Raw genomic sequence first — 24390 nt, forward strand, 5'->3', positions numbered from 1 at the left:
CATTAATGTTTAGGTGAAGCTGTCGATTTACCAGCCAGTCAGTATTTCCACCTTCCTCCTATCCTGACTGCAAGTTCTAGTTACTGACCAAATGAATGAGATAGCATAAATTACTTTCCTCTAAAAATCTACCTGGCTCTTAATTAGAGATAGTGTAAGGAGCTTGATCATGCTGGAGAGAGATTCCCTCAGCTGGGAAGGCCTCAATATCCTTGAGGTGATGGCTGAGGAGAGCGATGTCTGAGCTTGTCTGCTTAAGACCGCTGCACCCACAACTTGACCCCACATAAGCAGCAGAAAAATGGAAAAATTCATAGAAACACATGGATATCGTTAATTAAATGTTGTGGCTCAACCATTAGAGGTTTTGATTCCCCCCCCTCACAGCAAGATGTTTTAACACCACAGGATTTGAGTTAGGGTTACTAGATAAATATACAGGAAATGTCTGATCATAGGGCACCTGCGTTAGTGGACCTACAGGTGGATAAAAGACTGTACAGGTACATTTCAGATCAGTTTTATTGAACAAAAACATTTTTCAAAGTTCATGTAGGAAATACAATATTATACAAGTGTTGCACAAACAAGACTAACAGAAAGCAGATCTAGAAAAGGGCATGAGCAAGACAGACCAATTGCGAGGGGGTACAACAAACCAGACTCCCAGAACAAAAAGTTCACCAGGACAGATGTGGGTAATCTGCAAAGACAGACGCCAGACAGCAGATGTGGTCTCAGTTCAAACAATGTGGGGATGTTTCCAATTCCTCAATCTTACTTTGTAACCTAAATTACATATTGCTAGATCAATCATCAAATTTAATGTGCTCTTTCTGCTACAGATCCCACATAAGAAAACAGCATTTGAACATCAGTGTTTTGGAAATCCAAAGACAGGTATTATTTACTGGGCTGGAGATTAAATTTGTCTATTTTCTTGGGATTGTACAGGCAGACAGTGGAATTTAAGTTACATTTTCTGGATTTAGAGCTTCATTTAATGGTCTTGCGTTCACTAAAAGCTTCAGAAAATCTATGGAGACTGACTTTAAGATCTTTTATGTATATCAAACTGATTTTTTTTTTTTTTTTTTTTTAAGTTGGCACGCAACAATATTTGTCTAGTGGAATGTGGATTTCTGGAGGGAAATACAGATGTTTGTCACAACTAACATGAAAACAGATTCCTTACTTGCTCACAGTAGAAACCCTTTGGAAAGCACAAAAGGCGGTTTGGCGTGCTCATCCCAACCGGCAGACGAACTATCAGTCCCTCAACAGGAAGTTCCTGCTCTTAAATGCATCAAGTTGACTAAGAAGACGAGAAACTATGTTGCACTAATCTTTTTGTTCAGCACCACCTTTGGAAGATTAGCACCTGTAGAGGAAACCAGTGTGGAGTTAAAAGAAATCAGATTTTCAGATATCTTCTAAATGAAGCAGCGGAAAAGACCATTAAAGACTTCCATGTCAGGAACAGGTGACAGTAAAGCACTGGCACACTGTCAAAGTGCATTTTGTTTAGTCAGAAGGTGGGCGACATCACTCAAATCAAAGCTGGGAAGTTTAAAAAAAAACAAAAAAAAAACAATTGGGCAAATTCAGCTCAACAAAATACAGAACATGAGTTCTGGTAGTAGATCAAACTTGCTGTAACACTGGACAGGAAACAAACTGCCCTGCCACTCAAGTAAACACATTCCACCACAAATGTCTCCAACTCAGTCAAACAAATGTGTTCCATCAGGACTCCTCTCTGTTTTCTGCCTGTTAGGTACTGGAAAACAGGAAACTGGAGCAGCAGCTGATCCTGAGTACATGCATTGGATATTTTTTCTTTTTTTCCCCCTCATGTGAAATAGTTTTAACTCATGGGTATAAACCAGAGCCACGCACTAAGTAGAGGAAATGAAATTATTAATTAAAAATTATAAATCAAGTTGTATAACCTGGGTTTTAAATTTAGAAAACATGAGAAAATATTGAGATTTAAGCTTGAATTTTTTTACTATCAGAAATCTGTGTGGAATTATTATGCTTTTTCTCATTTGCTATAATAGGTTTACACCATTACATGATCAATTTAACCAAACATTTAAAAAATAAAAATAAAAAAAGATCCCTTTAATCCCAGTGCACCAAGATGACTCCACTCTTGGCTTTGTGTGATGTAAGTGAGAGAGGATGTCCTTATAAGGCCATCTCCAACCCAGCTTTGGCTGGCTTTATCACAGTAAGTTAGATGTAAGTGGGTAATAGTTTTGCCAACTATGTGAAGGGCAGCCAATCAGAAGAAAGATGGCTTACAAACCATCTAGGTAAACTGGATGGTTTCAGATAGTGCACAAATGCTCAGTGTAATAAATAACTCAATTATTTTTATTATTTTGAACTGTGAACCATGCAAAGTTAGAATAAACTTTGAAGCTGGATATCACCATAACCGGTACCTTCAAAAAGACTGATAACAAGACCTGAGAACTCTTCCATACTCATTTTCTTCAACCAATTCATATTTTGTCATTTTAAGACAAAGATTATTTAATGGTCATTTTATTTTTGTTTACTGATTCTCTAAACCTAAGGAACACTTTGTGATGGTCTCTAGTTTTAAATGTTTGGTTCAATGCTGTACTCATGCACAGAACACCGTCCTGATTTCCAGCAGAAACAAAAACTTCACAGAAGGAAGACACAATTCCCCTCCTTTAATTTAGTTTATTTATAGAAATTAAACAGCGGTGGTTATCTCAGCACTAGCTTCACTTTTTTCCTTCTTTCCAGTGGTGTTGCAGAGTGACATAGCAAGTTGGAAACAAAAAAGAAAGACGAAACAACCTTTATATTTAAATAAAAAAAAAAAAAAAAAAAAATGGTGCTCTACTTCAAATGAGTTTAAATACTCTACACCGTTAAAGGTGCTGATTCTGGTACAAGCTCACTTATGTCCCAAACAACTCAAAGCAAAGAAGGATGTTTGCTTGAAGTGTTGCGTAGCATAAACAAACATCAACAGTGAAAATGTACCAGCATTTGGCCAATAGTCATTTCCCAGCCTGCTAGGAAAATACCACCTAACTTCAAATGCCTTTAAATCCCAGATGTCTCCATCAGGAACCAGCAGTTCCACAAACAGATCAACATCTTGTCAATCTTCAACACCGGATACCTCCCGGTGGAGGCTACTGTAAAACACTAAAATCTGCTAAAAGAAACAGGAATTGTCACTTGTTCTGGTATCTGAAGCCTCTCAGCACATGGTTGAGAGGTTGGATCTGAATCACTGGGGAAAGGTTGACCTGTAGTATCTTCTGCGCTTTTCTGCAGGCCTCTTCCACAGACCGAGAGTCATCTACCTTTATCACTTTCCCTCTAAAACTTTTCTTGTCCTTCCAACTATTTCTCTGCCGGGTTGGGTTGTTCAGATCCTTGGGGCCATGAATGTCTCTATGGAGACCATTGCTCCTCCAGCCGTTGCTGGTCAGCTCTGTGTCAGTCTGTGGGAATGCCCGACCATTAGCATACAAAACCGGTGCAGAGTCTCCAATTAGAGCACCATCTAGTCGGATAGGGCAGGACAGAGTCTTCTGGCTGAACAAGGCCACAGCTTTGGTGGGTGCCCCGCCACCGTTCTGAGAAGGCTGAGAAGGTATTCCTGAAATCGCTGGCGGGTACTGTTGCTGTAAAAAGCCACTAGAGGCCACCTCAGAGGATGAGTGTGGAGTAGTGTGGATTTGGAGTCTGGCTGTGTGGAAGCCAGATAGACCTTCAATACTGGTCAGTCTGAGGCACGGCTGCATGTCCACATTTGAATTTGCCACAATCCGACTGGGTGTCCTGCTACAAACGATAATGCGATGGTCCACCAATGGTTCTGGAGGGCGAATGCCTTGAATCCTGGGGTTGCTCCTCTCAGAGGTGTTCCAGGATGGGTGAACTTCCCTCTTCTTGGTCAGAGGCCTTCTCCTCCGCCTCTTAGCTGTGGGTTTGACATTCCTGTTTGGTGGTCTCAGCATGTCCTCAGTCAGGGGTTGGCTTGTGCACGACCGGTAGTCATACACATCCTTGCTGCGAAGCACGGTGGGCTTGTGACCCTCCTCACTTAGCTCCTGCAGGAAGGTGACAAGCTCCTCAGTGCTTGAAAGGTCACGGGACATTGGGCTGAGAATCTTCAAAGCATCTAGGAGGACATTATGTCCTGCTGATGAGATCCGGGACCAGGAATGAACAGCCCTCCGCTCTTCATTAGCAAACACCAATGGCCGGCCGACCGTGGAACATTGTGCCTCATAAGCCATGACTTGAATTCTGTCAGGAGAAAAAAATTACCACATTTGATCAAAACAAATTGCAGAAAACAATGATTCAAGAATTATAACCGATACAGACAGATCAATGCCTCAAGTCCTACTCCACATCGTTTTTGACCAGAAAATATACGTTAACTTGCCCATCAAACATGTAGAGCTCTCTTTTCTCTGCACAATACTGCCAAAATTAAAATTATGCCCTTGTCTCTGTGTTTCCATTACAATTACATTAAATCCCTATAAATGGTCCGTAAAACTTATTACTGGCACCATTAAAAGATTGAAGATTTAGCTATCATGTAATTTAATGATAAAGCAATGTCAGGCTTTAACATAAATATTTATACCATACATTTTAGATCTTCAACATCTCGACATCTCCATTTTATTGTGAGAGGTTGATGCTACATATAAACATTATCACTGACAGCAAAAGAGTTTAAAGAAATTTGGGAACTTCTAGTACCACTGAATTAATAATCTAAGTCTGTGTAAATACAATTAGGTCAGTTAGTTTGGACAATGCCAAATTTGGTTTGTTAAATAATTTTGACTTCATTCATCATTTGCAAAACTGATCATATGCTGTCTGATCAGTTTTGCAGCATTTGCCTGATTTTGAGGAGCGAGAACAACCCTGGGCACTTTACAATTCATCTTGCTGGTTCTCACACCGTTTTTTTTCCCCAGTCTCAAACTGGGGCAAACTGACTACAAGAACTGCAAATGCTGCATCATCTTTATCATCTGTACATTTTTTAGATTCTGTACTGTCCATGCATGGGAAGTCATCTACCATTGTGCTATCTCCTGGGCCTGGATGCTGTGACCTTCGGACTCCTGCAGCTGAGCTCACAGTGAGATGTTTTGATAAGAGGCGACTGAACATAAAATGTTAACATCAGTATGTACTGCTGCAGCTGCGAACACATGGGCTGGAGACTTTTAATAGGCAGATTAATGCTTGAGGGAGAAGTCAGTTTACTGACAGCAGCAGTGTAATCAGACATCACTATACAGCTGGAACAGCAAATATTGAGAGCTGGCTCGTTATTAGACAATATCAACCTTCAGAGCCACCTTACCACCTTTATACCTCTTCAGATCAAGCCTCGTTATGCACTTTGGAAACCAGGGCATAAAGACAGACAAAAAAAACAAAAACAAAAAACTAATGAATAAATAAAGGTTTACAATATTTCAAGACATGAAATGGCCAAACAATTTATCTGCAGCACTACATAGCAAAAAGTCAGAAACAACATATTTCTGTGAACACACCCAGTTTGTAGAAATACTGCTATACTTGTACATTGTGTTTTCTGAAAAGAACTAGACACTGCTATTCTATAGCAATGAGACCAAATGGTGTATATGGGTCATGCCATGTAATAGTTTCCACCTGGCTCCTTAAACTGAGAACTTTAAATGTGTTTATCAGCTGAGGTGGTGTAATTTAATCATTTCAACCAAAAATTATGATACAAGATTAAAAACATGATTTGATATAATTTTATATAAATAAAATTGAATTGAACACTTGTTTAATGAAGAGTGAGTGCTTGAAGTGTTAAAGAAAGTGGTTTCACTTCCCGCTGCCACTAAGACAGGAAATCATTCTTTCTTCATGCAACAGCTCTCAACAGCGCAGTACATTTGTCTAGCAGAGAAACATCTGCTCTCTCATGCTAATGTGCCATTTCAACCCTGAACTGCTACTACACTGCAAAAGTCTTACTTATTCATCACTGAAATAAATATAACAACTGTAGGTTTCTCTTTGAGTTAACTTCAGTAGTTACTTCAGCAATTACTTCCTCCAAACAATTGACGTGCCTTTTAGACCCCATTCCTTTGAGACTGCTCAAAGACGTCGTACTATTAATGCTTCAAGCTTACATATGCTCAACCTCTTTATATTAATCCAGTGCGTACCACAGGCCTTCAAGCTGGCAGTAGATCTCACCATAGTGAAGCTTAAATGATTTCATAGCCTCAGAGTGGACTCCGCTCTGTGCTGTAGGTATTTAAAGATACTTCACCGTTTTGAATGATATTGATCTAATGATCTCAAATAAGTCCTTTTTTTTTTTTCCTTTTTTAAAATACATAAGGCAAATTAAATTCCACACTGGTCTTCACCGTGATCAACGTAACACTTCCCTTTGGCAGTGTTATCAGAAGGCATGGCATATATTTTATTACTATGCAGACGACTTGCAGCTTTATCTATCCATGAACCCAGACGACACACACCAATTAGTTAAACTCCCAGTATGTCGTTAAAACATAAAAACCTGGATGACTTATAAATTTTTAATGCAAGTTATTTTTTTAAATTCACAAAAAACTTAAGTCATTATTCTTGGCCAAAAATGTTTGTGTCCGATTCTTATTCTGGATGGTATTACCTTGGCCAGCAGTAAGAGTACTGAGAGGGACCATCAAGCGATAATATTTCTCCGATACAGACGTCTCTTTATTGGCTCCCTGTTAAATCCATAATAGAATCAAGAAATCCTTAACTCATCCAAGGTCTTGAATAATCAGGTCCCATCTTATCTTAAAGTCCTCATAGTATCATATCACCCCAAGAGAGCACTTCTTTCAGTGGGAGTCACTTTGTCTTCAGTCAAGTTACTAGAATGAAGAAGTTAGTTGGATGAGAGACGAAATGCTTCTCCACTGAAAACACTACATCCAGATGAACAGATTCAACTTTTTTTTTTAAATATATCCTTACCTGGATGATTGAGCAAGCATGAAGACATTAGGCTTAAAACTTCCCCTTTCCATAAAGCATGTAGTTAGCACTGGTTCAGGTAACTCTGAATTCTCCCCCAATGACACTGCAAAGCCTAGGCTACTGGCTGTCCTGTGACTCTCCATTTTTTAATTAGTTATTATTCATCTCCAATTCTCTTCTACAATTTGTCTTTTGTCCTTCTTTCTTTGTTAGGTAGATAAAATAGAAGAATAGGATTTAAAATTCAAAATAATTATCACGATAATTCAAAATACTGTTTGGGCTTCTTTTGTAGGTATACAGTGGAAGTAACACAAATTATGTCGCTTTTATCGGCACCTAGTAATTAAAACCTTAAAGAACACAGCTAAAGGCTGTCAGCCTCTGTAACCATTTGCTTCCAAGTGACTAAATTTATACCCACATTCCAGAAGTGTGTGATTTACCATCAGCTTGAGAGCAATTTTATGTGTTTTGGTACTGCAAACTGTGGTCTAACAAGGCTACTGGAATAATGACTGCTGCATGCTGAAACACCAGCCCATTTTCTTTCTTTAATAGTCAGCTCTACAGCTCTGACTTGCCACTGCTTGCTACATGGTAGTTACTCATCTAGGTTAAACACATGAGACCATGTTTCACTGAAACAAGTCCTACCAAATTGCCAACTGTGTTTATCAACCTCACCTTAACATCAGCTTCAGTTTTGCTTAAGCTTATCTGTACTTTGATATGCAAACTGTTGCATGCTAACAACACTTTCTAAAAGGTTACTAATAACACTTATAGGTGCAAAAAACACCGGCAATGGAAAATACAGTATTTCTGTTTTTGCTAAATTTTAAACATCTGCAAAAACTTTTTTAAATTTTCAGCGTGGGTTCTTAGTCTCATTTTCTGAGCCTTTCATTGGTGATTCACGTCTTTAGTCCACTCTGTATGCTCGTATGGGTCTAACTGTTTCACTCCTTTGATTTTTTTCCTCTTGCCTTTTTTTTTTGCCTTTTTGTCAAGTCTTTGTACGGACCTGCCGTGTTCTCCTTCGTTTTGTACATAACTGTTTCTGGGGCAAATAAAATGCAAGTATGGATTAAAACCGCAGAATTAATGGTTACCAGTGCTGGAAATGCTAGCGCTTGATGCAGTGTTTTGATTTTCCTGCCACTCGTACCTACAATGCAACGCGCGAAAGTCACGTGGTCTGTCGATCTCTATAGAGACAGTAAACAGTAACAACATGTAGCAAAGGTCATCAACCAACTGCAATGACTTACGTTTTTAACTACATGAGAAACTCTTAAATTAGTTGACAAAAAAAGCAAAACATAAAAAAAAAAAACACATTCTTTTTTAAACTGCAGGGTGCATTACTAAAAGTGCTAAAATGCCTTTAAACTTGGGTATTATGTAACTTTCTCCAGTTCTATCTCAATGGTTCAACACCAGAGCGATTGACTTGAAATGCTTCAGTTGGCTGCAAGTCCCCTGAAACTTACTTTGTTTCTCTGAGGACCTAGACGATTTGAGTGTTCAGCTGACGTTTTAATGATCACATGATGCGTGGCAGAGGTACTGATCTCAAACACTGCCACACATACACAAAACCCTTTGTCTTTTTAACCTAGAATGCCCCCCCAAATGCTAAACAGACATTTTTAACCACTACTGGCTTTAGGTTTCATTTTTGGCAGAGTAAAAAGACCATTAACTTGAATGGAAAGCCACCAAGTTTCAAACAGAATTGTGACAGACATTTGATGCGCTTTGTCTTCAAAATACCAAAATTGTGCCCACCCGTATGTTTTGCTCCAATACTAGTATTTAAACCAATTCCAACAGTTATCTCTTGTGGAAAAATAGTGAACAGTGAACTTAAAGATTAAGATGTTAAGTTATAAAGCAGAGCTTGATATTTCAAAGCATTTTCCAAATCAAAGTTACATCGGAGACAAAATATACCCTAAATATATATAACCAAGCCCAACTCACACACAAAAAAAAAAAAATTTTGAAAGAAAACCCCACACACACACACACAACACATAAAAAAGGAAGAAGAGGAATCTAATACACGATCTAAGCACACCCTGGATGTGCTTTAGTCGACTGTGAGATTACTAGAACACAGACTACTACCAAATGAAAGGACTGGTTGCCTATTTGGTTGATGCCGTTTCACTTGCAGGTTTCATTCAGAGTGAAAATGCAGCTGCAAGCAGCCGATGCAGCTGTGTGGTTATAGAGCAGTAAGTCTAAGCAGGCCGATACAAACGTCCGGGATTGGCCAGTTAACCAGTGAACAAGAAGTGCTTCATTTGATGCGCCAGAGCAGACACTCAAAGACAAAGTAGCCAGTGACAATAAAGCCAACTTGACTTGACAGATCGCATCCAAGTTCATGCTGTATACCAAAATTATGAGTATTATTCAAACAATACTGTAGCAGCAGTAGATTTAAAGTATGCAGATTTTTCTTCTGTGCTGTAAGAACTTAAGACATCACTCAACACTTATCTGCTGTCAATCATTCTGCTTGGTACTGCCTAGGAGGTGATAAAGATGTTTTTCCACACCTGAATGGTTTAATTTGGTGAAAACAAAACAAACAACAAAATCTGACTCATGATTAAGTTAGTACAGCTTGTTTGGAAAGCTGAGAAAGCTAGAACAACCGGATTACCCCATGAAATACAAGAACTTGACTTAAGCAGAGTTGGAACAGATATCTAAACCTTTGCTAGCAAAGCTGCAAAAGCAACAAGTACGTTTAAGCAACCTTTACACATCCAGGGAACAAAACAACAAAAATGGGACAAAGTAGCAGGTGTTAAAAGTGATTGCTGTCAAAATCTGATAGGACAAAATGTCAGAATTTTTAAGCGGATGCAAAATAATATGGCTGAAAGGAACCCGGAACTGAAACTGGTATTTTTGCATTATAAGCGGGAGGTGTTCTGCAAGTCGGTGCTAAAGTTATGTCAGCAACATTTTAATTAACTAACTAAAACAGTTAGCTTCATCAAAGCCATGGCACTGAACCCCAGACAGTTTGTTGCACTTTTGAAGGAGCATGAGTCTGAACATGGTGACATAAGCTACCACAAAGCCTCAGGTAGCTCAGCCTGGGCGAAGTGCTCAAGAGGACATTAACAATCAGGAATAGATAGATTTGGTGAAAACTACCCTCTCTCACTCACACACAGTAGACATTACAGCAGTACTGCAACTGAAGACCCTTTTATGGTCTCTACCTTACAATATAGAGAACGCTGAGCTAGGGCTGTTCGATATAACGATATATATCGGATGACGATATAAAAACGTCCAATGTTTCATTTTACGCTATCGTTTGTTTCGTGGTGTCGCAAAATAAACTGTTTACGGCAATATTTTTTCATCGTTTTGATGGTCACTGTAGTGGCTATATTAATTTCTTAAAGTTCTCTCTTTCTCTTATATTTTATATAACCACACTACAGACGGACAAGCACCTGTTTTTATGCATTGCGGTTAGCAACAACAACGGTAACACCATCGCGTATCCGGTTGTTTATGTTCCACATAAACCTTTCACAATAAAGCTCAAGAGCCTGTTGAGACTTTTCAAAATAAACTAAATCACGTGAAAGAGCAGATTATTTACGGATGAGAAGTAAAAAGGAGCCGCCAGGTGCTAAAAAATAAACCTTAGACTCAAAAGTTAGAACAGGCTTTTCCCCGCAGCACGCCGTGTAATAAATACACAAAGAAAACGGCGGCTGTTACAACTTATGTCTAAAAATGTATAGTTTCATGCATCGTTTAAAACACTTGACTCCAGCTACATGACGCGCAGCTGGAAACACTTTACACAAGACCAGCTGCCCGAGAGTCACAGAATTTACAGAAAATGTTACATTTTTGTGATTCATTTCGTTATCGGGACGATAGAATTCTTATATCGGGATATAAGATTGTGGTCATATCGCACAGCCCTACGCTGAGGCAACTGCTGTGGTTATTTAGCACCATATAAATACAATTTGTTTGAATTGAGAGGAATGATAAAAGATACTCTGACTGAAGATTTGTTGTGAACTCAGCCTTTTGATGTGTCCTCCGATTTTGAAATTTGAATTTCAAGCCTTTTGTACATTAGGATGGAGGACCCTAACCCATTCTCAGAAAACCAAAAACCCTCCAATAATAATAACAATAACAATTATTATTATTATGGGGTTGACTTGAACTGAAATACATGTTTTTTTTCCAGGCAAGATCACTGAACAACACCTGTCTGACACATCAACACCCCTTTTTTTTTTTTTCAGTCAAAGATGGCGCCCTGGTGCTTCAGTGCGTTACTTTTGTTTTGTTTTTGTGCATTTCTTCTGTGTCTGGGCACTCCTCTGGATACTCGTACACCAGAGAAGAGCTCCTTAACTACAGGACTACAACGCCTGTGGATTTATTTCCAATATTTGTCGCATCTGCGGCAGATTTACTGCTGACTCTGACCAGGAAAGCGAGACGCCGAAAGAGAGGGAAGCGAGCCGGCGCACTCGTGCGTTTGAGGAGACGCGGACTGCGAACTGCTCTTCCTGGGATCTTCCTTTCCAATGTACGCTCACTCGGGAATAAGATAGACGAACTGGCCCTGATGAGAAGCATGAACAGAGACTTTGCCTCCTCCTGTGTCTTATGTTTTACGGAGTCGTGGCTCAGTGAGAACATCCCAGACTGCGCGCTCAAGCTGGAGGGCTTCCATCTGCTGCGCGCGGACCGGCAGGCCGCTCTCTCCGGTAAGTCCAAAGGTGGAGGTCTCTGCTTCTACATCAATAGTGGCTGGTGCACAGATGTGACAGTGATTGCTCAGCACTGCTCTTCCTCTCTGGAATATCTTTTTATCCACTGCAAACCGTTTTATTCTCCGCGGGAGTTTGCTTCATTCATCCTGGCCGCTGTTTACATCCCGCCAGACGCAGATGCGCAGGCAGCTCAGTGCGCACTCGCGGAGCAGATTCTCCACACGGAGCGGACATTCCCGGACTCTCTCATCATTGCTCTTGGGGACTTTAACAAAGCCAATCTGAGCCATGAGCTTCCGAAATATAAGCAGTATATTAAATGCCCGACCAGAGAGGAGAGGACATTGGACCACTGTTACAGCACGATCAGCGGGGCCTATCGCGCGGTGCCCCGCGCTTCACTCGGACTTTCTGACCACGTCATGATCCACCTAATCCCCGCGTACAGACAGAGGCTGAAGCTCTCCAAACCTGTCGTGAGGACTAAAAAACTGTGGAGCAACGAGGCTGTGGAGGAGCTTCGCACGTGTTTGGAGACCACAGACTGGGACACATTGAAGGCTGCTTCTAACAGCTTGGACGAGTTTACGGACACTGTCACCTCCTATATCCACTTCTGTGAGGACAGCATTGTGCCATCAAGCACCAGGGTGAGTTATAACAATGACAAACCCTGGTTTACTCCTAAACTCAAAAAGCTGTGGCTGGAAAAGAGAAAGGCGTTCAGAAGCGGAGACAGGGACTGCTACAGAGAGGCCAAGTACAGGTTCACTAAAGAAGTGGACATTGCTAAACATCAGCACTCTGAGAAGATGCAGCAGCAGATCTCAGAGAATGACTCGGCCTCTGTGTGGAAAGGTTTTAGGAATATCACAAACTACAAGCCTAAAACCCCCCACTCCACTGATGACTTGCTCTTAGCCAACACCCTTAACGACTTCTACTGCCGTTTTGACGAGCCATCAGGCAGCCTTCACACCTCCAACGGCCCCAACAATAGAGGCACTTTGGACACTAATTCCCCCACCTCTCCCCCCTCCATAGAGCCATCACCACCTTCAAACTGTTCACCTACAACACCCCCCTCCTCACCCCACACAAAAGAGGATTTCACACCACCTCCTCCCACCACAACTCTTCATATTCATGAAGCAGATGTGAGGAAGCAGTTTAAGAACCTGAATGCTCGGAAAGCTCCCGGCCCAGACGGCGTGTCTCCTGCCACCCTCAGACACTGTGCAAACGAGCTGGCCCCAGTGTTTTCTGGCATTTTCAACTCCTCACTGCAGGCATGTCATGTGCCTGCCTGCTTCAAGTCCTCCACCATAATCCCTGTCCCCAAGAAACCTAGGATCACTGGACTAAATGACTACAGACCCGTGGCTCTGACATCTGTGGTCATGAAGTCATTTGAGCGCCTAGTTCTCTCCCATCTCAGGACCCTCACGGCCCCCCTCCTGGACCCCCTGCAGTTTGCATATAGAGCCAACAGGTCTGTAGACGACGCCATCAACATGGCCCTACACTTCATCCTACAGCATCTGGACTCCCCAGGAACCTACGCCAGGATCCTGTTTGTGGACTTCAGCTCTGCCTTCAACACCATCCTTCCAGACCATCTCCGAGACAAGCTTTCCCAGATGAATGTGCCTGATCCCATCTGCCGGTGGATCACTGACTTCCTGACGGACAGGAAGCAGCATGTGAGGCTGGGAAAGAATGTCTCGGACTCCCGGACCATCAGCACCGGCTCCCCTCAGGGCTGTGTTCTTTCTCCTCTGCTCTTCTCCCTGTACACCAACTGCTGCACCTCCACCCACCAGTCTGTCAAGCTAATCAAGTTTGCAGATGACACCACCGTTATTGGACTCATCTCGGACGGGGATGAGTCTGCCTACAGGAGGGAGGTTGAACGTCTGGTGTCCTGGTGCAGCCACAACAACCTGGTGCTGAATGCCCAGAAGACAGTGGAGATTATTGTGGACTTCAGGAAGCACACAGCCCCACTCCCCCCCCATCATCCTGACTGACACCCCCATCACCTCTGTGGACTCATTCCGCTTCCTGGGTACCACCATCACCCAGGACCTGAAGTGGGAGCCCACCATCACTTCCGTCATTAAGAAAGCCCAGCAGAGGATGTACTTCCTGAGGCAGCTGAAGAAATTCAACCTGCCAACACGGACGATGATGCAGTTCTACACTGCAATCATCGAGTCCATCCTCACCTCCTCCATCACCGTGTGGTACGCTGGAGCCACTATCAGGGACAAACAGAGACTGCAGCGTGTTGTGCGCTCTGCTGAGAAGGTGATTGGCTGCAGACTCCCATCTTTGCAGGACCTGTACACCTCCAGGACATTGCGGCGTGCAGCTCGGATCTCAGCTGACCCTTCTCACCCTGGACACAGTCTGTTTGACCTGCTCCCCTCAGGCAGGAGGCTCCGGTCCATTCGCACCAGAACCTCTCGCCATAAGAACAGTTTCTTCCCCTCTGCTGTTGGACACATGAACAATAACCATATGACTGTTCCCGCTACTAACACATGACCCTACGCTGTGTTCACTGCATCATTCCATGATTGGCACTGATCACCACCTGCACTCATGTATATATCTTTCAACGTAGCACTCTTAATTCTTATTCTCATGTATATATCTCATGCATAGCTCATGCACATATCTTTCTACGTAGCACTTTTAATTCTTATCCTTACTTTTATTTTTTCATGTCTATTTAAGTGCTATTTATGACACTATGTTTGCACTGAAGCACCGCAGCAATTTCCTAATGTTGTAAACCTGCTCAACATTTGGCAATAAACCCCTTTCTGATTCTGATTCTTTCTTGGTCTCTTTTTAGCATTTATTAACGACGAGTCACCTCTGCTGCTGAGGATAAAAATAATCTAAGTCACCAGCCTCAGAAATCCGAAGTTAACAGCACCTAAGATTAGAGCACAGATAAGTGCCACACAGAGTTCTAGCAGCAGACACATCTCTACATCAACTGTTCAGAGGAGACTGCACGAATCAGGCCGTCATCCAAGTCTGTTATGAATGGAGGACGTTTGGAGAAAATGCATAAGACTCACTACAAGATTCAAACTATTGGCTCATGATCTGAAGCACACAATGCCAATTATTGAAGCAACCGGACACAGTACGCCTTAAAACAAAAAACCTAAAACAAAACAAGAAACTGAGAACAGTTAGGGTAAGTAGAAGAAGTATAATTACAAAGAAGACAACTCAATGCTTGGTAATACAGCAGAATTATGGCAATTGTCTCTGTCCAAATATTTCCAGACAAAATTTTAACTCTGTGCAGCTCACTAACATGAAAGGTTTTGGAAAGCACCTAAATATTTTATAGATCCATCAAATAACAAGTGGTAGAAATTTTGCTTAAACATCAAAAGGTGAAAGAACTATTAATCCTTTACTAGTTTTTTTTTTCCCCAACATCACTAGACTCCGTTTGTTAAAACATATTTATCCAGGTTGCACAACACAGAAAAGCCAGAGAACTATAATCCCATAGTCCTGTAACAAGAAATCTTGAGTCTTAGTGAATTCAAATTAGCTTATATGCCTTGCATTGTAAGTCACCTATACACCAGCTGTAACTCAAGATGCACTCAGGGATGTGTGACAATTAGGGCTACCACAAACGATTATTTTGATAGTCGACTAGTCACCGATTATTTTTGCGATTAGTTGACTAATCAGATCATGCATCCATTGGATGTAAAATGTACAGCTTATTGCACCAGCATGCATCTGCTCTTATATAACTATCATTAGCTTACAGCTTTAAGTGTTTAAGGTATGTGCTAACTAAAAATAAAGACAAGATGATAGTTTATTACATTTTAATGAAATTTGCAGATCGTTTCAGTGAAGTTTAATAAACTCCTTGCTATCTAAAATATAACGGGACACCAGAGTATATTCTAGAGCATCTCACACTTCTAATAATCAGTTGTCTGCTTGACGTTTATTCAGCTGTGTAAAAACTATATGTTCCCGGTGGGTGATGGGCTCCGCCAGGGCTGCCCTTTGTCTCCGGTTCTGTTCATAATTTTTATGGACAGGATTTCTAGGCGCAGCCAAGTGGCGGAGGGCTTTCGCTTTGGTGGCCTCAGAATCTCATCTCTGATTTTTGCAGATGATGTGGTTTCTGTTGGCTTCATCGGGTGAGGGCCTCCAGCTCGCACTGGAACGGTTCGCAGCAGAGTGTGAAGCAGCGGGAATGAGGATCAGCACCTCCAAATCTGAGGCCATGGTTCTCAGCCGGAAAAGGGTGGAGTGCCCACTCCGGGTCGGGGATGAGTTCCTGCCCCAAGTGGAGGAGTTCAAGTATCTCGGGGTCTTGTTCGCGAGTGATGGGAGAAGGGAGCCGGAGATCGACAGACGGATTGGGGCTGCAGCTGCAGTAATGTAGACGCTGCACCGGTCCATCGTGGTGAAGAGGGAGCTGAGTGTAAAAGCGAAGCTCTCAATTTACCGGTTGATCTATGTCCCTACCCTCACCTATGGCCACGAGCTGTGGGTAGTGACCGAAAGAACGAGATCGCGGATTCAAGCGGCAGAAATGAGCTTCCTCCGAAGGGTGGCTGGCCTCTCCCTTAGAGATAGGGTGAGAAGTTCGGCCATCCGGGAGGGGCTCAGAGTAGAGCAGCTGCTGCTCCACATCAAAAGGAGCCAGCTGAGGTGGTTCGGGCATCTGACAAGGATGCCCCCTGGGCGCCTCCTGGGTGAGGTGTTCCAGGCATGTCCCACTGGGAGGAGGCCCCGGGGCAGACCCAGGACACGCTGGAGAGATTATATCTCTCGGCTGGCCTGGGAACGCTTTGGTATTCCCCCGGATAAGGTGGAGGAGGTGGCTGGGGAGAGGGAGGTCTGGGCCTCTTTGCTTAGGCTGCTGCCCCCGCGACCCGGCCTCGGATAAAGCGGATGAAGATGGATGGATGTAAAAACTATAACTTTAATCTCAGCCAAACCGATTTACTCAGGAACAAATAAAATACTAAAAAAAAAAAAAAAAAAAAAAAAAAGTGTTTTGCAGTTTGTACGTGCTTTGTCTCTAGGGGCCACCACATATTTATATATAAACATATATAAATAAAACCACTTTTTTTACATTAGTAATTCCTTTTGTGCATAATTTTATATTATTGTTAATAATAAATTAATTAAATCAACAAAACAACCTAAAGAGCCAAGCCAAAAGAGCCGGTTCTCTAAAAAGAGCCGGAAATCCCATCACTATAATCTGGGTCCAAAACTCCGTCTGCTTCAGGTCCCAAAGTCAAACGAACACAGAGTTAAAAACTGTCTAAATTCTTTAATCTTCAATAAAATCATCAGCGTTGCTGCTTTACCAGGTGTAACAATTAAGTTTAACATCCAAGCATCCATGAAAACAGAAGTTATTAAATTTAACGGAGTTAGAAGTTAGCAGGAAGTTAGCTCACTAGTTTCCACCTAAACATGACATACCATGTTCTGACTGAGAGATTTTTGAAACTAATTAAAACGTACAGCTCTGCTACCACTTCCGATATAAATGAAGACAGCAGTGACGTTTGCAGGGTTACTGAAGTTGGACTACCTGGTATATAATGTTGTGCTACGTGATTGCTAGCGACACAGCTATGTTAGCATAACATTAGCACAGTGAAGCTAGAGGATGAACACCAACTTTTTTTTCCACTCGATAAAAGTTAACATGAGGGATTTTGGTGGTTAGGGACAAATGCAATCGCATAGCAGGATGCTATACACGGGGCAAACTTCAGTCAGGAGAACAACTGAGATCATTCATCCACAATACAAGATTAGTTATTAATATACTGCAACAACATGGGAATAGAACTGCTGCGAGAGAATTCAAGATTAATGTGTCAATGTTACGGAAGTGGAGGAAGCGCAGTTTTTGGCTTTCCCCATATTTCAAAAGTGCTTCATCTCTTTGCTATGACTGTTGGCATAATTTGCAGATGATAATGGTTGGAGCCACTGCGATGCTTTCGACCAAAACAGGCGCAGCTTGATGACATCATCAACATGCACTATCGCGATAGAGATTATGACTATACCGCTCTATTGTTGGCCAACTTTATATCGTTTCTATTGTATATCGTTTATATCGCCCACCCCTACCTTAAAGTATGAAATATTCATATACAAAAACACATAAATGTGTCTACAGTCTCAGTGCTGGATAGTGCCCCACAGGCCTCAGTGTGAGCTTGAAGACATTTATAATGTTTAAGTAGTTTAATGTGTAGGTGCTGACGATAAACACATTTAGAATGAAAGCCGGGGAACTTTGGTAGCACAGAAACAAGTGGCTATTCTTTGTGACCATATGGATCGCTCCCTCATATTACCATTACTTCACCCAAAAGCACCAAGTTAATACTCAAAAAAGCTGCAGCAATACACACAAATATAAACAGTACTTGGTGACAACTTTGCTTTTAGCCTCTAACCCTCTGGAGTCCAGGGTATAATTGGCTGTTTTTGACTATTTTTGATTTGGCCTCTATATTTCACCTGTTCATCTTGCCAATCTGTTATTTTCTCATTTTGACAAACTGTATCAGCACAATTTATCTAAATTCAGACAAAATTTAAAATACGAGTAGAAAGTGATATTTTAGACTGTAAAAACCACAGCCATGTTTAACGAATCATTTTCATAACTTGTAATGCAAATAGAAATTGTACATTTAAAAAAAAAATATGCACAAGCTTTGCAAACAAAGTTATATGGTACTATTTACCTAAAAATGCAGCCAAGGCTCAGACGTTTTTTTATATAACCATTTAAAACTATTTAGAGAACAATCAAGTGTTCTGCATCAAATAAGAAGGCACACAAATTATTTATGCAACTCCAAAAAATAGTTTGTGTCCACTATAAAACAGATGAGAACAGCACAGGGATAAACCTGCAGGTCTGACAGCAGGTGTGTCACTCAGCATTTACACTGCAATCTGCCTTTGGTGGCTTTTTTGCAGCAATTGTGACATTCACTAGTAGAACTGACACACAAAACAAAACAACGCCTACACTACACACTAACTACACAAGACAACACACTAACTTGAGACTCCAAACACGATAAACGTCACAAATCTCTCATGTATCAAAACTCTCTCTTTCACTCACTCGCTCGCTCTCTCTCTCGCCGGTCACTCCTAAAACTTCCCCCTCTTCCCAAATAACCAAATGCCACATGTTGCAATATCATTTTTTGATTGGTCGACATGGTACATTTTTCCACCAATATGGAAGGAGTGTTTTTTCTTTTTTCACTCACAAGCAAAGCGTGTTTTCTAGCACTCTCCTTAGAAAACTGCGTTTTAACCGTTTCTTCCCGGAGTAAACGCCACTGTTTTATTCAGAAAAAAAAAAACACATCGGTTTTACGTGGCCTATCAACATAATTTAAAAACTGGTATATAGTTTGAAGTCCGCACATTCAACCCAAGTTGAAATGGAGACTCTGGGTCTGTCAACCCCAAAGGGTTAATCAGAAAGCCTTAAGTTGGCTAGTTATGTATCGGGCTAATGTTTAAAGCTTTCACTTGAGTAAATTAACTCACATTACTGCTAAGTAATGTTAGCTAAGTTCACAGCATATTTCATAATAGCGCTGCCATACTGCATCACTCAGTGCATTTCAATCATTTCCCCAGTGAGTTTGATAGCTAGCAAAATAATAATCATAATTTTAAAAAAAATAGCATGTGTAACGTACACGTACTGGAAAATTATTTACTAGGACTCACCTATCATGCGACTAGAGAGCACAAACTCCGCCATTGTCGTTTTCCATCAAACACTCATTAAAACAGCGACCTACAGGTATGTTAGCGCACTCATCACCAACTGGCCGAGGGAGGGGTGGGGTCACACATTGAAACTGACGTAAGGCAGCCCAGGCGGAGATATGTTGCTTTTACATTTTGCGACTCATTTTAGTTCTCTATCTGACAAGAAAACTATTCAGATAGTTATTTGTGGTGAATGAAATACAGTTACACTTTCAAGCACTTTTAATCACCACATCTGAAATTCAAGCACTTTCCAAACCTTGAAAAGACAACATTAAAATTCAAGCATTTTCAAGGATTTCAAGCACCCGTACGAACCCTGTAATTATGCTTGTGAGGTCATTATATATGCAACCTAAAGTCCTGCAACGTCATTTTTATGCGACATGAACAGTACAGCAATAAAGGACATCGAGGCAATTCTGCTGCTAGTTGTATGGCTTTTTGTCAGACAGTGACCACAGTTTTTGTTTTGTTGTGTAGTCAGTCCCCTCATTGCCAGGTTTGCAAAATAATGCTTTTGATTTTTGTAACGCAGTCACGCTCATGGCTCATGTGCTGCCACCATGTACCAAATCGGCAGTCTACTGACTTTTGGATTACCTCAGATCATTTGGAATCCCAGCAGAGTAGGTATTACAAAAGTACCATGTACCAAATAGTACATCCTAAAGGAAAACACTAAAAACCAAGTTGAGTCATGTGAAGCTGACCCGAGTCAGTGGAAAAGGGCTCGTTCAAGTGCCGTGTGTGCTGAAGTGACCACACAGCTAGCATTGTGTGGAACTCCTTCAAAAAACAAAAGCTAAGTCCAATCCAAACTTCATTCTGTAAAGCTAGCATGATACCAACCTAACACAATTGTCAAACAATTCCCATTAAAAACTGAACTGAATTTTTCCTTGAAATCTCGCCTCTATTTATGGAAAAAAAAAAAAAAAAAAAAAAAGAAGCTCCCAACACCAAGTAGTGACGACAGTATTTTAACCCAAACCACAACATCCTAATTCAGAGTAGTTTTAATCCTAACACTCACCAAGATGTTTTTAAATACCTAACCCGGACGAAGAGGCCCACTCTTATCTGTGGTCAGGTTTTAATATTTTTCTAAAGAAAATATATTTATATTCACTGCTCAAATTTTTCCACTTTCAACATTCCCTGCAAACATTTTAGCTAGTTTCGGCAACCAGCCTTCAAGAATTTGCTACTATCAGAGCCTTTCTGTCGAGGCAGACATTTGTATTCTTTTACTGAAGAAATAAAATAAAAATCTAAAAGTGGTGACATAAAATCACCAGAAGAACAAATGAGGAATCAACAGTACTGAGAAGACCAATCATAATAGTTGCGGGTTGGGGCAATGTAATGTGTAGATGCATGTCAGGTTACAACGTAGGATTTCTGAGAGCTTTGTGGTTATGATGTACTTAAAGCATAGACTTAATGAGCACAAAAAAACCCAACAACAAAGAAGTTAAACTGAACATTTGTGTACGAACTTGTGTCATTGCTCTGCAACTTGATTCCACCTAGCAGGAGTCCTACTTCACCTCCCACCAGCTGCTCGAAACAAATATCTTAAGGTTTTTACAAACAGTAGATGTAACATGAAGCTTAAGTTACTTTCTGTTTGGCATGAACACACTTTTGTAAGCCTAAAAAGGAAAATGAGTACAAGAAACTATAAATGAATGCTAGCAATATGAAACTGACAACGCTCCAAACTTATCCGGTTGTTCAGTCTGACGTCACTAGCCGTGTCTGGGCCTAAACTCCGCTGCAGGTCCATATATCAAACGATCACTATGGCATTACTGAGAGTTGAAAAACTGTCTAAAGTCTTTCATCTTTAATAAAATGATCAGCGTTCTGCTCTACCAGGTGTAACAATTGAGTTTAACATCCAGGCATCCATGAAAACGGAATTCATGACATTTAACGGAGTTAGAAGTTAGCAGGGAGTTAGCTTGCTAGCTTCTATCTAAATACAATATAGCATGTCCTGACTGCGGGGTTTTGGAAACAAATTAAAACGTACAGCTCTGTTATCACTTCCAGCATAAATGAAGACAGAAAACTAAACAGCAGTGCCGTTTGTAGGGTTACTGAAGTTGGGCTAGCTGGTATATAACGATGTGCTACGTGACCGCTAGCGACACAGCTATGTTAGCATAATATAAACAAGCTAACTTTTTTTCCACTCCATAAAAGTTAACGTGAGTGTTCTCGGTGGTCAGGAACAAATGTAATCGCATGGCAGGATGCTATAAAAGGACCAAACTTCAGCCAGGAGAACAACTGAGATAATCCATCCACAATACGAGGTTAGTCATTCATATACTACTGCATGGGATGGGCTGTAGTTACATCCTAAGGTTTTAAAAACTGAGCTTAAATAAATGATTAGCGGTAATAAAAGCCGAGGGAGGTCAACAGTGATCACTGACTGTTTTAGGAGCTTTTTGAGATTAAATAGAAGAAAATACATAACATTAAACATGTTAACAACACAAAAGCCATATTAAACGCAGACTACTTTAGACCCGGAAGTAGGATTCGTCACGTCATCACTTAACAATCGGATTGCTGGGTGATGGGCGTGACTTGCCCCAAACAAAAAGTTCAGCTAGCCTTACCTTATTTTCAACAGTACACTAATGGACTTAAGGTCATGTTTAATTAATTAGAATGAATAAAGAAGCTCAAAAATGTTGTACCTATTAAGTAAAAAGTGACAGAACACATTTAAAAACAGGCTAGCCAGTTAATGATTAAACGGAAATATCGACGGGTAAATAAGCTCTCGAGCCCCCCCCCCTTCTTCGCGCTGCTCTCGTGCGCCCCCTTGCCGAATGCGCCAACGTGAGTCAGTCCAATTTATACAAAAACATTGCTTTTACAGCGCGCTTAAACTTGGATCAAACGAAGCCAACGCATGTAAGCTTATATTACAACTTTCAGCAGTCTCATAGGAGACGTCGCCATTTTTCGCACGGATATGTGAAGTGGCAGCAGAAAGCTTCGCTCGCCAAACATTCTCCCAACGATCTTTCTTCTCTTTGAGCAGCTACGAGTTGTTGAGGCTCCCTGAGCTCCCTCCTGCCGGCTGGGCCTCCACTCGTCAGACAGTAGCCGACGCATTTGCACGGTCAGAAATGTAAAGATTACCCATTGAATTTAAAGAGCTCGTGAAAAAAGCGGAATTACCTTTTAACGGTGCTCCCTCGGCATCCTCCGGTGGTCGCTGTGCCTGCCGACGCTCCACGGTAAAATGGCTGCAACAACAGCGGTGTGGATGACAGACCAGGGAAGAGAGGCGGAGGCTGCTGGGGAGAGAAGGGCGGGCTCTGTTAACCCCGCCGAGGGGTGGGGGTGGGGAACGGGCATAAACGGCTGGGAAATAATCCCGGGTTTAACTGAACAAAACTCAGAAAAAAAGTGTATTTCACAGTGCAACAATTAACTGGAACGCACACTACCCCCCCTCCAAAATCCAAAATATTGATTGTGCTCTGATGTCACGGGTAGGCGGGGCTTATTGCCATTTTTGTCTTTGTAGCTAACAAATCTCTGGGCAAGCATGGCGTTTAACAGTAAAGCTGCTACTGTATTTTACTTTATTTTAACAAAAAATAAATAAAAAGAATATATCTATATATCTGTATCTCTCTTTCTCGTTAGAGATATATATATATATACACATACACATACATACACACAGACAGACAAAATGGTGGCAAACCAACCGGACATGGTGCTGGTAGACAAACAGAAGAAGACGGTGGTAGTGATAGATGTAGCAGTTCCGAATGACAGCAACATCAGGAAAAAGGAACACGAGAAGCCCGAAAAATACCAAGGGCTTAGAGAAGAGCTCGAGAAAATGTGGAGGGTGAAGGTAATAGTGGTCCCCGTGGTAATCGGAGCACTAGGTGTGGTGACTCCCAAACTAGGCAAGTGGCTCCAGCAGATCCCAGGAACAACGTCGGAGATCTCTGTCCAGAAGAGCGCAGTCCTAGGAACAGCTAAGATACTGCGCAGGACCCTCAAGCTCCCAGGCCTATCGTAGAGGACCACTCGCAGGGGCAAGCGGGGAATTTTTATATATATACATATATATATATATATATATATATATATATATATATATATACGCAAGTTGAGCAAATTTATCAATGTAGTGGCAACCATAAACACTATAAAACATATAAAACATGGACATAGCTTCCAGAACCTCCTTAACTTACACTCTATCTGAAGGCCACCAGATGGCGAGATCTGTGTTTGCAAAAAGATTTACAGTCATATTTAGATTTTCCAGACACAGCTAACATTACATGCAACCATGCAATGTTAGCTTGTCTGCCATGTTGAACGTGTTACAATAATGGTGATGACATAGGGATTAGTGAATAACACCACACTCACACACCCCTGGAAACTGGTCTGCGAGCAGCTGGAAACGGCTACCATGAGTGAAAAATGGGTATTCACAGACTGGTTGAGAGTGGTCTGGAGTTTGATGGTCAGTATTGCCCAGTAACTGTCTATCCCTTTGAGAAAAATGTATATTCGCCAAACAATTGGCAAAAATTCGTTGAACAGTCATAGTTTCAATGGAAGTGATGGACTTGCCTGCAAATACTTGCTAACTACTAGCTAAGCTAGTAAAATTTGCCAAGCAAGGAGG

General features: G+C 41.4%; 1 protein-coding gene across 2 annotated transcripts; it reads right to left on the minus strand.

Moving 5' to 3' along the window:
- Positions 1-2706: 2706 nt before the first annotated feature.
- ccdc71 (coiled-coil domain containing 71) lies at positions 2707-23049 on the minus strand. 2 transcript variants are annotated; one of them, XM_026167246.2, is made up of 2 exons: positions 22908-23049; positions 2707-4311 (listed from the first exon to the last, which is right to left on the minus strand). In XM_026167246.2, the coding sequence occupies exon 2, from the start codon at positions 4299-4301 to the stop codon at positions 3228-3230; it is 1074 nt and encodes a 357-aa protein (XP_026023031.2). In that variant the 5' UTR covers positions 4302-4311; positions 22908-23049; the 3' UTR covers positions 2707-3227. The 2 variants fall into 2 exon arrangements, with proteins under 2 accessions (XP_026023031.2, XP_080157312.1); XM_080301186.1 differs by lacking the exon at positions 22908-23049 and adding an exon at positions 5110-5130.
- Between the last annotated feature and the right edge of the window lie 1341 nt (positions 23050-24390).

This window comes from Astatotilapia calliptera, chromosome 5, assembly GCF_964374335.1.
Source record: "Astatotilapia calliptera chromosome 5, fAstCal68.1, whole genome shotgun sequence".
NCBI classification, from domain to species: domain Eukaryota; kingdom Metazoa; phylum Chordata; class Actinopteri; order Cichliformes; family Cichlidae; genus Astatotilapia; species Astatotilapia calliptera.